At 49.7% G+C, this 16420-nt stretch overlaps 1 protein-coding gene across 3 annotated transcripts in view; it reads left to right on the plus strand.

Moving 5' to 3' along the window:
- The first annotated feature begins 713 nt into the window (after nucleotides 1–713).
- Nucleotides 714–16420, plus strand: part of UBE2F (ubiquitin conjugating enzyme E2 F (putative)) — a 36315-nt gene continuing 20608 nt past the window's right edge. Inside the window, exons 1-3 of one of the 3 annotated variants that reach the window (XM_036318768.1) lie at nucleotides 714–866; nucleotides 5637–5770; nucleotides 15357–15386. In XM_036318768.1, coding sequence (XP_036174661.1) covers nucleotides 5653–5770; nucleotides 15357–15386 — 148 coding nt within the window. In that variant the 5' untranslated portion in view covers nucleotides 714–866; nucleotides 5637–5652. Of the gene's footprint in view, nucleotides 867–1227; nucleotides 1392–1930; nucleotides 2443–5636; nucleotides 5771–15356; nucleotides 15387–16420 lie in introns of those variants that run through there. The other 2 variants (XM_036318769.1, XM_036318767.1) reach the window with 2 other exon arrangements.

Consider the following 16420-nt stretch of genomic DNA (forward strand, 5'->3'; position numbering starts at 1 on the left):
TCCTTGGCTCTTTCCTCCCGGTCTGTGTGGTGAGCCTCATCTTTCAGACGGCGCATTCCTCCAGGAGCCTTGCCGGAGCGCTGCTCCCCCCCCCCCCCCCGCCCCTTATCACCAATCACACAAGTGGACGTGAGAAGAGTTTGTACAATTTGAAAGACTTCTAAAGCACTTTACAAAAGTGTAAAAGATGAAAGAAGGAATATAACCCAGTAAGACAAGAACAGGAAAGGGCCCAGCCACTCCTCTGCAGCCTCCGCCACCGTACACCGAGGGTGGGTGGCTGTTTGCAGTCTGACCGCCCCGCCCTCTCACCCCCTCCACTGCAGGCGGTGGGGAAGGCCCGGTCTTCTGCATCCTGGGCACTGCGCTGGGCACACAGCGGGGACGCGAACCGAGGCGGTCAGTTCCGGCGCAGCGCGGGTCTCTGAAACGCAGCGCAGGCCCCGCACTGGGCGAAATGAATGGACGCAGTAACAAGGCGCAGCGTCCCGGGCGCTCGGAAGCGCAGGCTCCACAGAGGACTGGAAGAACCCGCCCCCAGCCACCACCCGCCAATCAGCGAGGACCGAGGGATCCGCCCCGCCCCCGGCCGCACCCTCTGCCAATGAGCGAGGCCCTACCGCCTTCAGCTCACGCAGTTGTTCGCCTTTTGTGCGCCAAATAAAGTTCTTCAGGGCTTTGAATTTTTTTTTTAAAGCGCCCGCCGCAGTCCCAGCAGCCGCGGACGAGAGGGGCCGAGTCTCCGCCCCGCTACTTCCGGTCGCGCCGCCCGGAGCCGGTGCGGCTGTGAGGGGCCGCGTCTCGCCGCCGCCGGCCGGGCATGGTGTTGGGCGCCGGTCCCGCCTCGCCTGTCTCGAGGTGTCCAGGTGAGGAGCGCGCGGCCCCGCGGCGGGCGAGGGGTGGTCGCGGGCCTGCGGTCGGCTCGGCTCCGCGGCGCTGCTGCACCAGGCGGACCGAGGGCGGGCGGCGCCGGGGCCGCCTCAGGCCGCGCGGCTGCTCCCGGGCGGGCGGCGTGAATGAGACCGGCCGGGGCCGGGGCGCTGGCCGAGCTGGAGGGGCCGCCCGCAGGAGCACCAGCCGTGCCGGGCGCACACACGGCCGCCCTCGCTCGGCCCGCCTTCGTGGGGGTGCTGCTGGCCGCATTGTCCCGAGGAAACGGAGCGCCGGGCGCCGGTCCAAGGTCACTGGCCCGACGTGGCGGCGGGAGCGGGACTCGGACGCGGCAGTCCGACGGCGACCGCCATGGAGTCGGCCCGGGACCTGACGCAGTTGGGGGCGGCCGCGGCGAGCTGGGAAGCTGTTCCCGGGGGCGGAGGAGAGGACGAGGGAGGACGGAGGACATCTTGGAACGATCGGTGCAGCCGGTCCCGGGTCCAGACCCGGTGCCGCTGGTGTGTACGCTTGGGCGTGGCCCTGCCCTCGGCGCGCCTCGGTTTCCTCCACTGGTCCCCGCGGGGTTGGGCCCGCCCCTGGCCGCATTCCTCCGGCGCAGGAGCGGGTCTGGGTGGATGGCTGCGGCCGGGGAAGGCTTCGCGGAGAAGCTGGAATCCGGGCGGGAATGTGTTCTTCCTGTGCAAGGAGTGGGATTGGGTGGTGAAGGGAAGGAGGGCATTCCGGACCTGGGCATCCCCGTGAGCAGAAGCTTCCAGAAATGACATGCTGGGTGGTGTTGGGGAGCAGGGAGGAGGCAGGCCTGCCTTGTGCAGAGGACTTGTGGTTGGGACGAGGCAGGGACAGGGTGCAGGCGGGAGAGGTGCTCAGAGACAAGTCAGCACCCGGCCAGCTGCTGGGGGACTTGAGGGCCTCCGCCTGGACCTACCTGCCTTTCAGGTGGTCGGGTGCAGGAAGGGGCAGGCTTCCTGCTGAAGATAAATGGATTGCACTCCAAAGGCTGACCAGCCAACCCGAGGGACTCCGGGGCCTGCTGGGAGGTGCCTGGGCCCTGGCTTTCTGCAGGAGGAGAGGGGGGTGTGGACTTGTTTGGGTCCAGCTCTGGGCCTCTCTGGCCGGAGAAGCTGGTGTGGTTGCTCCCTAGTGGCCTGCATTCAGTCCCAGCTTTTACACTTAGACGGGTGTTACATGGCAGGAAGAATTGTAAACCAGGAGTTCCCCACCGTGAGCTGACTGGCCCCAGTGTCCCTGCACAGGTGACGGTCTGATTTTGCCAGCACTCGGAGGCGGGCTGAGTCCATCTTGCTTGATGATGGAACTAGTAAATGGCAGTCTGAAATCGAGTCCCACCCAAAGGAGGAACTGAAATGTGTGGAATTTAGAGACTGAGCGTGCTCCTTGCTGATCTGTTTCCGAAAGTGCTGGTTTAGTCAGAGTGTAATTTGCAGGAAAGGGAAGTTTAGTTTTTCAACCAGATCTTCAGGGTATGAAGCATACTGAAGAAGGAAAAGAGCATTCTGAATCAATTGGAGCTGTTCAGCAAACCTCTTGGCAAGTTTGAATAATTATTTTTTCTTCAAAGCTCTTCGTTTAGTGTTAATTTAGCATCTATGGACACATTTCCAAATTAGACCTTTTATCCCTAAAGTGACACGTGATAATGATATAGGTGGTGGACAAATAGATGGTCATTATATCCTTAATTTTCTTAGAATGCTAGGGAAGTAAGTCTGTATTATCTTATGTGGAAGAAGAAACACCAGTGTTATTTTCTTTTATATGTTGCACAGCCAGTGCCCCGTATGTTTTATCAAGCACCACAAACTTGAAGATCTCAAGCCAGGAACCTAAGTGGAATTGAGTGTGGGCTTATCCCAGAGAGGAACTGAGTGTGGGGCAATAGGGTTATGAAAGAACTAAGCAGAGTCCTTAGACTGCAGGGGCACAGAAGAGTGCTGGTGTGAGCCTTTCTTGGTGCGGTGAGTCTTGCCAGGGCCCTCTGAGTGGCTCCCTCAGTGTAGGCCCACCCAGGAAGCTGGGTGTGGACCAGGCATGTGCTCATGCCCTGGCTTTTCCACGGGGCTCTTTCTCGTGACTTTCCTCATGTGCTGCCTGCTGAGCTCTATACGTGCTGTGCTTTTATTTTATTTCTTTCCATATTTCATTGCCAAGGTCAGGTAGAGGATAAAAACCAAGTGCTTCCAGCCAGACCCCAAGTGACAGATGCCTGTTTTGGCCATTGTCCTCGGGTGGCCCTGACGATGTGGTAGGACTGATGTGCTCATTCTCGGTGCATGGCAGTGGGCTTGACTGGGAAGCAAGCCCTGCCTTGTGGTCCAGATCTGCTTAAGGGTGCCTGATGGATCATTCTAGGTGGGGTTCGCTAAGCAAGAGCTGTCTCTGGTAGCTTGTGGGCTGCAGCACGGAAAGGTATTCTCATTCTGTTCCCATTCCCAGTGCCCCCCCTTTTGTGAAGTTGCTTTATAAACTGAACTGGGAGCCCCTGCTCTGGGTAAAGCTGAAAAGGCGTGCTCCTTGACTGTGGTCCATGCCTCTACATAGATGACGATAGATGGGAATGAAAAAGCTAGTGTTGGTGTGTGTTTTCACCTTTTTTAAAGTATACAAATTGCTGGATGGATTTATACCTTTGGAACCATCACCACACTCAAGGTGAAAATGTTCCCATCATCTCCAGAAGGGAAACTAGTGTTTCTGTGGTGACTGCTGCTGGCAGCTGAGTGACCTAGGACAAGCTAGTCCCCAGGCCATGGTCTGGGCGTCCACATCTGTAAAAAGTGCGAGTGGGAGTAGAAGGCCTTCTCAGATTTGAAATTCTCATAGCTTGTGAAACCTAATGTGTAGTTGAACTATCTTCTGAAGCATTTAGACCAGTGATTTTTTAAGGGTTAGAGGTGTGTATGTGTGCGCATGCACATGTGTGTGTTTGCACATGTGTGTGTCTGCAGAGGTCATAATTCAGAAGATATTTAATATGTTGTTTTCATGGTACAAATAATCTATACGAATAAAAGGGTAATATGCTAATTAGACCGGATAGACCAGATGTCCTTCCAGACATCCTTCTGGACAAAGCCACAGTGGTGGGGGGCTGAGGCAGAGGCAGTTAGGGGCGATCAGGCAGGCAGGGGAGAGCAGTTAGGGGCGATCGGGCAGGCAGGCAGGTGAGCAGTTAGGAGCCAGCGTCCAGATTGTGAGAGGATGCAGGCCGGGCTGAGGGACCTGTGTCCCACCCTCCCCCTTTGTATGAATTTCATGCACCAGGCCTCTAGTAGAAAATAAAACCTTACAGTCTCTGGGGGGATATAGAAGACAGTGTGAGAAGCTATGTAATGGACTTGGGTTAAAATGGTAAAAAAATACTCAGGGAGGAGGGGTACCCTTATACATATTTTGCTTTTAAAGATCTTAGCCTCAACCTAAAAGTTCTGTGCTTGGATCAAGTTTTCCTCTGGAAGTTTTTAAAATTTTTATTTATGTATTATATACTTTTACTGATTTCAGAGAGGAAAGGAGCGGGAGAGAGAGAGATAGAAACATCAGTGATGAAAGAGAATCATTGATCGGCTGCCTCCTGCCTGTCCCCTGCTGGGGATCAAGCCCACAACCCAGGCATGTGTCCTTGACTGGAATCGAACCCAGGACCCTTCAGTCCGCAGGCCGACGCTCTTTCCACTGAGCAAAACCAGATAGGGCCCTCTGAAGTTTTAGATCATTTTCTCTTGAAAATGATCAGAGTGGTATTGAAAGGAATTGATGTTAAGGTAATGCAGGAAATTATGGAAATATTGGGCTGGTGACCAATTTGTGTCCATAGTCAGAAGAAGCTCGAGTCCCTTTCCAGCTGTACCAAAGCAAGTAAGAACTAGGAGGCATAGCAGGTGAATGGCATCTTATGTAGAAATGGAGGGCAGGTTCTAGAGCAGCTGTCGCCAGCCGGTGGTCCATGAGGTCTGAAAGGTTGGCGACTGCTGTTCTAAAGGACAGTGATACCTGTACAGATTTAGTGACATTTCTTAAACCCTTTCTTCCAAGCAGTCAGGTGCGCATCGCCTGTGTTCGTCTTTATTATTCTTACCTGTGAGCTCTCAGTGGGAATCTGAAACACAGATGGGTTGGAAGCAGCCAGCAAAGAGAATCTATTTTTGGGGCATTCGTTATAACTTAATCTTGATGTTGATATTGCCTAAAAATGTAAATAAAAAACAACAAATAAATGTGAACATGCTTATTAAGGTTCTAGCCCCGCCTTTCTTAAAGGAAGAAGGAAAGCAAAGCATCACAGTGTCCTCTCCTCACCAGAGGCTGACACCCCCCTCCCCCAGTCTGCCATGGGCCCAGCATGCGGGGCACACACAGATGCATGTCCCTGCAGTGGGGAAGGGCAGACTTACATGGACAGTGGTGAGCCCAAGGGGAACCCGTCAGTGGAGGCTCCCCTAGACTGTGAGCTTGGGAGCTCTCTCCCCACCATACCCCAGGGCCTGGCACCCAGTGAGTGTTAAATCCCTTTTAAAAAATTTAACTCATACTTTAAAAAATTAGACTTGTAGAGGATGGTGTAGAGATTACCCAACTCTATTATGTAGGAATCCAGCCTTCATGTAGCTAATATGCTAAATTTTTCTACAACTAAAGAAAAGAAAACCACTTACATGGTTGTGGTCAGTCTCCAGCTGCTGTCTAGAGACGTGTTCTTAACCGAGCTTCCATCTGTCTTTCAGGGTAAAGGCAGCAGTAATGCTGACGCTGGCGAGCAAACTGAAGCGGGATGATGGTCTCAAAGGGTCCCGGACGTCAGCCACAGCCTCTGACTCCACGCGGAGGGTGTCTGTGAGAGACAGACTGCTCGTTAAAGGTGATGACACCCATGTGAGCTCTTTATATCCCACAACAACGTGAAGGATGGCTTGGGGCTCTGTTGGGGTGTGAAGCAGCCTGTTTGAAAATATGTTAAAGTGTAACCCCTTATTACTTACAGCCTGTGCGCTGTGGGAGTGCTGCTGGTGAGGAAGTGGATTAGAAACTGGTGTGTCTTACGTACTTGGAGTATTCTCTATGGGGCTCTCAGGGTGCTGGTGGGAGAAGTAAAGTCCTGAGAGTCAGCAGGTCCACCACTCTGGTCTCGGCTGTCATTGTAGACTCCTGGGAGAGGGGTCTTTGTTTCTTCTGGACTCCTCAGCACCAAGGGAGGGTGTGGTATTGGGTAATCTCTTAGGATCCTTCTCCATTTAGTTAAGTCAAAGCCTGAGGAGAGCCTGTGCAAACAGTTCCCCTTGCAGAATTAACAGCACATTGTCCCAGAGCTGTGGCTCACATGCGTTGTGCGCCGTTTCTGCATCACTCATTGCACAGACTTACAGCTCTCAGGTGCTTAGGCAGTTTCCTAGGGTCAAGGACTACAGAGTGGAGGGAGAAACAGTCCCTGCTTGAAAGAGCTTATGACATGTGTTTTCATTTCTTAAGTGTGAGGAGCTAGGAAGCACTTGGTTTGTGAGTAGTTTGTTAGAACTGCCTGTGTTCGTATTCCTTTAGGCAGACACCGTGGGGGGTGACTGGTATTTGATATCCTGACACTGAGTGTGGCAGGGGAGCCATGCGTGTGCATGCGCTGTGTACACACGTGCTGTGTTGGGCCTTCTCAGAAACAAAGCAGTGCTCAGCTTGGGAAGGAACGGGAACAGGAAGGCCTCAGGTTCAGGGGCGCATATTTCCTTGTTCTGCTACCCTCTAATGTTGACTCAGCTCTGGCTTATGCCTCCTGGTAGAGTAAGAATCATTTTATACGTTTTGGCATTGCCTGTTCTGTTGGGGAGAGCGCTGGACTGCAGTGGGTTTGCTAAGCAGCTTTATCCTGTGGGGTCGTGGCAGCACCTCACTTGGGTGGGCCCTTTAGGACCTGAGTCTCTTTTCCGGGTGCTAGCCCAGGGGTTCCATCTGCAGAGGAGCAGGAGCCGGGCAGCACCTGGAAAAGGGTTTGATGTGTGTTGTGGTCCTTGGAGTGGAGGGTGGGCACAACAGAGTGGCCCTCTGTTGGGCACTTTCTAGTGCAAATCTAGTTTGACCTTTGCTAATCCTTGCTGGGTGGTGGTTCATTTTGAAGCTGGACTCAGGAGGTTGAGAAACTTGCTAGGGCAGCTTTAGTGCAGGAGGACAGCTGGACCCACCTATTGGGGCAGGGCAGGCTCTTGGGCAGGCCTAGCAAGCAGGAACGAAGGAGCAGGACAGAAGTGCAAATGCAGAGAAGAGAGGCTCCCACACACATCCAGCCCTGACATAGCTGGGTAGCCCGCTGGGGCTCGCCATGCTGGACTTCGCCCCTACTCCAAGGGCAGGAGGTATCTTCCAGGACCTGAGAGGTCCAGTTCTGAAGGACAACAGAAGGCTGGAGTCAGTTCTCCTTGGATACACCAGAACCTGTCTCAGAGCAGCTAGCATCTGGGAAAGAAACTCAGGTCCTAAAGGGCCCAGCCAAGTGAGGTGCTGCCGCCACGCCCACCCTCTACCATACTGACACCTTCACCACACCAGCTCGTCATTTGAACCCCCAGGATGGTTCTCAAGGATGTCCTCCAGGCCAGAAATGGGGAGTGTAGAACAATCCAGTGGTCTGGGTTAGGATCGAGGGCCACTGCCTGCTCTGAACCCTGTGAGCTGGGGACACTGGGGAGAGGGTGTCAGATCTGTGCATTTCCTGTTGGCCCCAACTCACGACAGCCTGACTGGGGAGCTAGTGCTTTCGGCCAAAGGGCAGTTGGTGCTGCGCTCCTACTGAACCTTTGTGGGGCTGTTGAGTCTGATGGTGTTCCCATCTCCCCAAAAAGCCCTCGGGCAGAATTGCTGACTTCTTGTCTTTCAGAAGGTGGCCCTTTTCATGCAGTGGGCGTATGTCTGTCCCTGTTCCTTCACTTGTCCACTCAGCAAACTTAGTGCCTGCTTGTTATCAGTCTACTGATTCTGACCCTCAAGGGGCACCAGGCAGGCTGGCAGACACTTTTTGCCTATGTTAGTCTTTGTTAAGTGTGGAGATTTGGAACTGAGCTGAATGAGTTCAAGCTCAGGTCTGGAATCAGGGGCTCTAAAAGGAATGAATCTGTGTGCAGCCTTTGTCCCCAGCTATCTCAGGAGAAAGGCTCCTCATGCCTCAGGACATTCACTGCCATCTTGCCAACAAGTGTGCTTGTTTGTCAAGCGCTACCTGAGCACCCTGTGTGTGCCAGGCTCAGGGCCAGGTACTGTCACAGGGCTGGGCAAGTCTGCTCATTCTCCGCCATGGAGAGAGTGCAGGTTCATCTGGTCTTTCTGTGCAGTCATGCTTCAAGTGGGCTCTGTGGTTTGATCTTTAGTTAGAAAGGAAAAGAGTCTCATTTCTCAGAAGGAAGTTGTGCAGCCACGGAATTGTGCAAGTTGCCAGGTGCCTCCCAGAAAGGCAGGGCCAGTGTGCGGTGAAGGTGTTAGCATCTTGGGACAGGTGAAACCTTAAGCCAGGGGTCCTCAAACTACGGCCCGCGGGCCACATGCAAATACAGATATTGTATTTGTTCCCGTTTTGTTTTTGTTTTGTTTTGTTTTTCTTTTTTTAAATATATTTTATTGATATTTTACAGAGAGGAAGGGAGAGGGATAGAGAGTTAGAAACATCAATGAGAGAGAAACATTGATGAGCTGCCTCCTGCACACCTCCTACTGGAGATGTGCCCGCAACCAAGGTACATGCCCTTGCCCGGAATCGAACCTGGAACCCTTCAGTCCACAGGCCAACACTCTATCCACTGAGCCAAACTGGTTAGGGCTATAATTTTACTTTTCATCCTATCCCAGGGGTTTCCATGCTTTCCTTCCTCCCAGCTCCCTAATCTATCACCAATGGATTTCATGTAACCCACTTGGATCTTCTTTTGATTATAATGTATAAAATAAGGTATCAAACTCTCGTACTTTGGACATTATCTCAATTAATTGACATTTTGCCTCCTGGCAATGAAACCATAAAATTCTCTACAGGTTTGAATGATTCTTACATTGATGGAACCCAGTTTTCTTTTTTTTTTTTTTTAAATTAAATCTTTATTGTTCAGATTATTACATTTGTTCCTCTTTTTTTCCCCCCCATAACTCCCCTCTTTCCAGTTCCCATCCCACCCTCCGCCCTCACTCCCCACCCACTGTCCTCATCCATAGGTGCACGATTTTTGTCCAGTCTCTTCCCGAATCTCCCACACCCCTTTCCCCCCCAAGAATAGGCAGTCCATTCCCTTTCTATGTCCCTGATTCTATTATAATCAACAGTTCATTCTGTTCATCAGATGATTTATTCACTTGATTCTTAGATTCACTTGTTGATAGATGCATATTTGTTGTTCATAATTTGTATCTTTACCTTTTTCTTCTTCTTCCTCTTCTTAAAGGATACCTTTCAGCATTTCATATAATCCTGGTTTGGTGGTGATGAACTCCTTTAGCTTTTCCTTATCTGTGAAGCTCTTTATCTGACCTTCAATTCTGAATGATAGCTTTGCTGGATAAAGTAATCTTGGTTGTAGGTTCTTGGCATTCATCACTTTGAATATTTCTTGCCACTCCCTTCTGGTCTGCAAAGTTTCTGTTGAGAAATCGGCTGACAGTTGTATGGGTACTCCCTTGTAGGTAACTGAGTTTCTTTCTCTTGCTGCTTTTAAGATTCTCTCTTTGTCTTTTGCTCTTGGCATTTTAATTATGATGTGTCTTGGTGTGGTCCTCTTTGGGTTCCTTTTGTTTGGGGTTCTCTGCGCTTCCTGGACCTGTAAGTCTATTTCTTTCACCAGGTGGGGGAAGTTTTCTGTCATTATTTCTTCAAATAGGTTTTCAATATCTTGCTCTCTCTCATCTTCTGGCACCCCTATAATTCGGATGTTGGTACGCTTGAAGCTGTCCCAGAGGCTCCTTACACTATCTTCGTATTTTCGGATTCTTTTTTCATTTTGCTTTTCTGGTTGGGTGTTTTTTGCTTCTTCGCATTTCAAATCTTTGACTTGATTCTTGCGCTCCTCTGGTCTGCTGTTGGGAGTCTGTATAGTATTCTTTATTTCAGTCAGTGTATGCTTAATTTCTAGTTGGTTCTTTATCACAACATCGAGGGTCTCATTAGATTTCTTGAGGATCTCATTAAGTTTATCGGCGGCTTTTAGACAGTTCTTGAGAGACCTTAAAAGTGTGGTTCTGAACTCTATATCTTCCATTGACAATTTTGTCCTGTTTCTTTGTCTCCGCATTTTTTATGCTTTCTTGGTGCACCCCTTAGTGGTCTTTGTGCGCAGTCTTGTTGTAGTTAAGCCTTGATTGTTGTAGTTAATGCTGGGGGGATTTGACCTCCAGGCCAACTGGCTGTGAGAGTCAGCTGTGTCTGCAGTGGGAAAACTTCTGTCCTCTGGGGAGGTGCTAATCTAGCGTTTGCCTGAGGCTATCTGGCAAATGGCTCTGTGCAGGGCTTGGGCGGGGCAGGGTCACAGGGGATCAAACAGGACGGGCGGAGGGAGCAGTTATGGCTGCTCTCAGTCCCGTCCCAGAGGCTCTGCCTCTCAGAGTCCCAGCAACTGCTGCAAACCTCGGAGAGAAAGCTGCCCTCGCATTCCGACTGATGCCAGACAGTCCCGCTTCTCCCGTTTGAGTCTGGGTCCCTAGAGACTCGCCCCGAACTGGACCTCAGGGCCTGAGCCTCCCTCCCGATTGAAAACGCCAACCGTGCCCTCAGCCACCAGCCCGCTCCGCACGCACCTCTGCATCTTTGTATTTTCCGCACTGCGCCTCCTCTGAGTCTCGTATGCTGTTCTCTTTCCTTCTAGTTGAAGAATTTCCCCTCAGCCAGCTTTCCTGTGGTTCTGGGTGATGTCTGTTCCGTCTTTTTTCCCGTTTTGTTTTTTTACTTCAAAATAAGATATGTGCAGTGTGCATAGGAATTTGTTCATAATTTTTTTTTAAACTATAGTCCTGCCCTCCAACGGTCTGAGGGACAGTGAACTGGCCCCCTGTTTAAAAATTTTGAGGAACCCTGCCTTAAGCAGTGTAAAAATACCTGAATTTCTTGTTACGGAACAGGTGGGGTCATGTCCTTTGGCACTAAGGTTATGCGGGGAAGGGTGGCTGCTTTTCCAAGAGGCCTCAACATGTAAAGCAGTCCACTTGTTTCTTTGGTCAGAGTCTTAGTGTACATGGATTCTAAGGTGGTAACTGCTGATGTTAATGACTAGTATTTGCCATCATCGGAGATGTAGAGAAACTATTGTCATTTGTGACAGCTCCCTGAGAGCAACACCGTGTGAGCCTCTGTGGCTCGTTTTGTCTTGTATACTGGGCTGAATTAGAGTACCTTATTGAAGTCCTTGTGCCCCCAGAATGGTATTTCTTTTTCTTTTTTTAAATATTTTTATTGATTTCAGAGAGAAACATCAACAGTGAGAGAATCATTCATTGACTGGCTGCCCCCTGCACGCCCCCTACTGGGGGGGATTGAGCCTGCAACCCAGGCATGTGCCCCCGGCCAGAACCGAACTGGGACCCTTCAGTCCACAGGCCAACGCTCTATCCACTGAGCCAAACTGGCCAGGGCTAGAATGGTATTCCTTGCTGTACTGGCAGTTGGACCAGAAGCCTGCACATGTCCTGCCTGTGGTGGGGGTCATTGCTGGACTGGGTCTGAGGGCTCTCCCTGGCCCTGTCCACCTTCTTTGAGTGAGTCACACTGAACGTGGAAATGCAAGCATAGTGCTCATTTTAGGAATTTAAGTCTAGACTACAGTATGAAGTTGTTAAGTCTGTCTGTGTAACCAGCTGTGTATAAATATAGCTTGGTACTACAGCTGACAGCAGTTTCCTGTACCCTGGGAGAGTAGCAACTCAGAGGCCTGGACCCACCTAGGACTTCTGGTGTATTGGCCTGGCAGGACCGCTGAGGGGGCAGGGTTTGCTGTGCAGGTTCTAGATCACGGGTGGGAACCTTTTTTCTGCCAAGGGCCATTTGGATATTTATAACATAGAAAATTATCAGCTTAAAAATTGGCCTGTTATATTTGGTCAAACATTTAATTAACTCACCCCTAATGCCTTGGCAGGGCCAGACCAAATAATTTCTCGGGCCTTATATGGCCCTCTGGCCAGACATTCCCCATCCTGTTCTAGATTGTGGCAATGGTAGCACAACTCCAGATTTCACTAAAAATCATTGAATCATACACTTAAGTAGGTCTGTTTTTTAGTGTGTAAATTGTACTCACCAAAGCTATTGAAAAAGTCAGGAAAAATCTCCCCAGGTGATTGGCATTGCAGCCAGGGTGGAGAATCCTGTCCTAGAGTGAGGTGTCCTCCGCCTGTGCCAGCTGTGTGGGGGCTGCTTCTGTGGCTCTGTCATCATCATGCCCTGGTCAGCACCTCCCCGCCCCCCTGGGTCCAGACCTCCTCTCTTCCCTTAGCACTACAATGTCTTCTCAAACATTTCACTTCCGTTAGGTGCCCTCTCCCTCAAATCCTCTGGGCACATTTCACTGGGCTTTTGTAAAGCTGGGTGAGCAGAGCTCTCCTGACTGCAGATGGCATAGGCCCCCAGAGAAAGCCGGGTTCCTGTGGCCAGCATCTATCTCAAAAGAAGGGCCTCAAGAACCATTTCTTGCAAATTCTTATCAATAAAAAGTTAAATAATAGTATAATAAGATATATAAATAGAATTTGCCTTAAAAACATAGTTTAATTATATAGATAACATTTAAAGTTGTTAATATTAATGACTCATTTATAAAATGTCTGCTTTTCTGATACAATGAAATCCTGTGTGAACTGTTGGAGCAGAGCAAGGCCCTTGCCCCTCCCCATCAGAGGACCTGGTGTGGATGCCTCGGAGTGCAGAGTGCTGTGGTCCTCCACACCCTGCTTTCTTTCGTGAGCACCCTGCTCCAGGGTAGGGCAATAGTGGGCTAGTCAGGAGGCCAAAACTGAAGATCACCGGGGTCGGTATGAGAGTTATGTTATTGAACTTCTCACGGGCTCTCCATGATGTTGTTTTGTTAAGTGCATATGTTTGAATGTACAACATAACACTGCCAAGAAGGGAGACTCCCAGGCTTGTATTTCACTACAAAATCTGGTCCTTTTCCAGTCATGGCCAGAGGATGATTAGGGTTACTGCTCTCCCCATGCCCAGCTCCACTGATTGGCTATAACACCCTGGACTGTGTTCCTGGCTCCCCTGCCCCATTCCACTTTGTGGATGCAGTTCCAAATCCCTGGACTCCCAAGCTGATACATTTCGTGGGCCACATGTCCCTACCCAGATTCTTAATCAGCTGAAGTCAAAGGCCTGTGGGTTTCCTAAATTTTTAGCCTGAGAACAGAACCACCCGCCAATCTTCCCACTAACGCACTCAGCACTCAGCTTTGCAAGCATGGTGGCCTCTGCCCTCCCCTCCACTCCTCTTCCCATCCCTCCCCACATCACTTGAAGAAATCTTTATTCCTATAGCATTTATATTTTGACCACTCATTTGCTTTTTAGTTTTTTAAATCTGGTTTCCACCATTCCACTTGCCTTCCTGCTGTTTTGAATGCCCTCAGCTGGGTCCATCACACCCACTGGCCATGCCTTGGGCCTCATTCCGCTTGGACCAGTCTGTCCTCTCTTTAATGAATCACCACATTTCCCCATAGTTTTCCACCTATTTCTTACTATGAACTTTCCCGGCTTCTTGTACTCTGCTTTCTGCTGAGGTTTTTCTCACCAGTCTCCCCACTTCGTTGATCTCATGACCTCAGGTGGCATCACTCTGCAGGGGCTCCTCGACCCTGACCTTGGTCATGCACCCAGACTTCAGCTTATTTCTCCCAGGGCTTCCCCAGCCCTATGCTCCATCTTGGACTCCTCTTGCCCCACACAGCTGGCAGCTCCTTCCATGCTCTGCCCTCAAGCACCCTGCCTCTCCCTGCCTCTGCCAGGCCCTTGCTGCCTATCTGAGTGCCCAGCTCACAGGTCACCTGGCCTTCGCTGTGCCCTTCCTAAAGGCAAAGCTTAAGAACTTTGGTTCAGCCCTAACCGGTTTGGCTCAGTGGATAGAGCGTCGGTCTGTGGACTGAAGGGCCCCAGGTTCGATTCCGGTCAAGGGCATGTACCTTGGTTGCGGGCACATCCCCAGTAGAGGGTGTGCAAGAGGCAGCTGATTGATGTTTCTCTCTCTCATCAATGTTTCTAACTCTCTATCCCTCTCCCTTCCTCTCTCTAAAAAATCAGTAAAATATATTTTTTTTAAAAAAAGAACTTTGGTTCAGAGATCTTCCTTGGCTGCTGTTGCTGCAGAATACAGTTTAGAATTCTAAGCCGTGTTCTTGGGACCTCCACGATCCTGGCCTCCTTTCCCGTTGCCCTGGCTGCACCACACTGCTATGGCTTCTGTGCCTGTCAGTGTTCTCTGCTTTTGCACATCACTAACTTACCTCCACCTCTACAGGACTAAGTTCTTCTTGTTCTTTGGAGCCCACTCAAAACCCTCCTCCTCCTTTTAGTCTCCACAGCTGGAGCGGATCCCAGTGCATTCTATTATGCCCGAGGCAGAGACCACTTGCCTGCCCAGTTACTTCTGGGTGCCTCCCCAGGACCAGCTGTGTAGTAGCAGGATGGCTGGGGGTTTGTACCTCTGTGCTGGCAGAGGAGTGCTGGGCTTCATTGCTATAGTGACTGATAGACCCTGGAGGAGAGCATTGGGGCCAAGGAATGCAGCTCCAAGGGCATGGGCACGAGCACAGGTGAGGCCCCAGCAGAGGAGTTCTGTCATTGAAAAGTGCAGCACACAGTAGGTGAGCCATCATGGGAAGGCAGGTCTGAGAAGTTGGAAGAGACACAGGTATATAAATAAATCAATTTTGAGGGGAGGAGCTTCTATATTTGGGGGGAACAAGGTTTTAGAAAACAGTCTGTGACTGTTTACCTAGAGGTAATTTCTGTGTTAATGTTATGGTTTTCATTTTGAAAGTAAACGCTCAAGGGCCCTTGGCTGTATTTGGTGGCATCCTACATGTCACTGTATATTTGAAAGCAACTTCATGGCTTAAAGCAGCGGTTCTCAACCTGTGGGTCGCCACCCCTTTAGGGGTCGAATGATACTTTCACAGGGGTCGCCTAAATACATCCTGCATATCAGTTATTTACATTACGATTCAAAACAGCAAAATTACAGTTATGAAGTAGCAACGAAAGTAATTTTATGGTTGGGGGTCACCACAACATGAAGAACTGTATTAAAGGGTCGCGGCATTAGGAAGGTGGAGAACCACTGGCTTAAAGTCTAAACTTAAGGCCAAGTGTAGGGTTTGGTTTGTTTAGTTTACTTATTTTTTCCTCAGTTCTGGCAGAAATTGTGAATTTAGAGCTGGTAATTTCATTGTGGAATAATTGACTGATATTAACAATAATCTCTTTGTTTCTACAGAGGTTGCAGAACTTGAAGCTAACTTACCTTGTAAGTATAGCTCCCGGTCCAACATTAATTCTGAAAAGTAATTGCATGGAGAAACTTGTGCATTTTAATAACCTGTATTTCATGTATGGTAGGAATATGCTTTAATTTTGTCCAGGCAGGGAACAGACCATTTTCAAGGCTCTGATAGGAGGAGATGAGTCTTTCTGACCGAAGCAGGCGGTGTCTCTCTCCTCACTGTAGCAGAGGTGCGTTTGGCTAGGTTTCCTATCTGCCCACGTCATCTTTGAGTGAAAAGGCCTATAAATCAATAATGCACAGCCCTAGTTTTGCTAGTGATGATGATGCACCATTTTGGTCCAGAAAGTGCTCATTTATCTTTGTGCATGAGGTAGGATGGCTGTACTGGCTGATGTCACCAGGTCCCAATCCCATGCTTGGTTCTCCCACTCAGACCATGTGCAGCCCTCACTCCTGAGCAGGCCTGCTGTCCAGGCAGTGAACCTGTGATATATGGCAACGTTCCTTTCTTAAGACCTTCAAAGTCTGAAAGCTTTGGCCATTTAAATATTTTTTTGAATTAAAACTTTTTCTCGTCATACTTGGTTAAAAAATTGTTCTGATACTGAGGATGTGTGTGATGTGGGTGAAATATTTTACAAGTGGGTCTCCCAGTCTGGGCGAAGGTTACAGAGTGCCCATCTGACTGGGGAGAGAGGGGGCCCATTTCCTAAAGCTGAAAGATAATCGTGGGGTACATCCTTCAGTAGTCATGAAATCAGTGTCTAAGGGTAAGTTCATATTGGTTTTTTTAAGTATTTTTAATATATAGTATTTATGGTTATAGTGGGCTGTGATATAAACTGTTTCTTATTGTGGGTCTTAAAAGTCATTGGATTGCTTGACCTCAAAGTTTTCTTTTAGTCAGAACTAGAAGGAAGTATCTTGGGATTCTATTAAAAGGTTATCTTGCTACCTACTAAAGTATTTATAAATGATTTGCTTTCAACTGTTCCAGGAAAACAAACAAACAATCATGTATTTAGATAGGTTAGACAGAGCAAGATTGGCAAAAT

Source organism: Myotis myotis, unplaced genomic scaffold (assembly GCF_014108235.1).
Source record: "Myotis myotis isolate mMyoMyo1 unplaced genomic scaffold, mMyoMyo1.p scaffold_m19_p_8, whole genome shotgun sequence".
NCBI lineage: Eukaryota > Metazoa > Chordata > Mammalia > Chiroptera > Vespertilionidae > Myotis > Myotis myotis.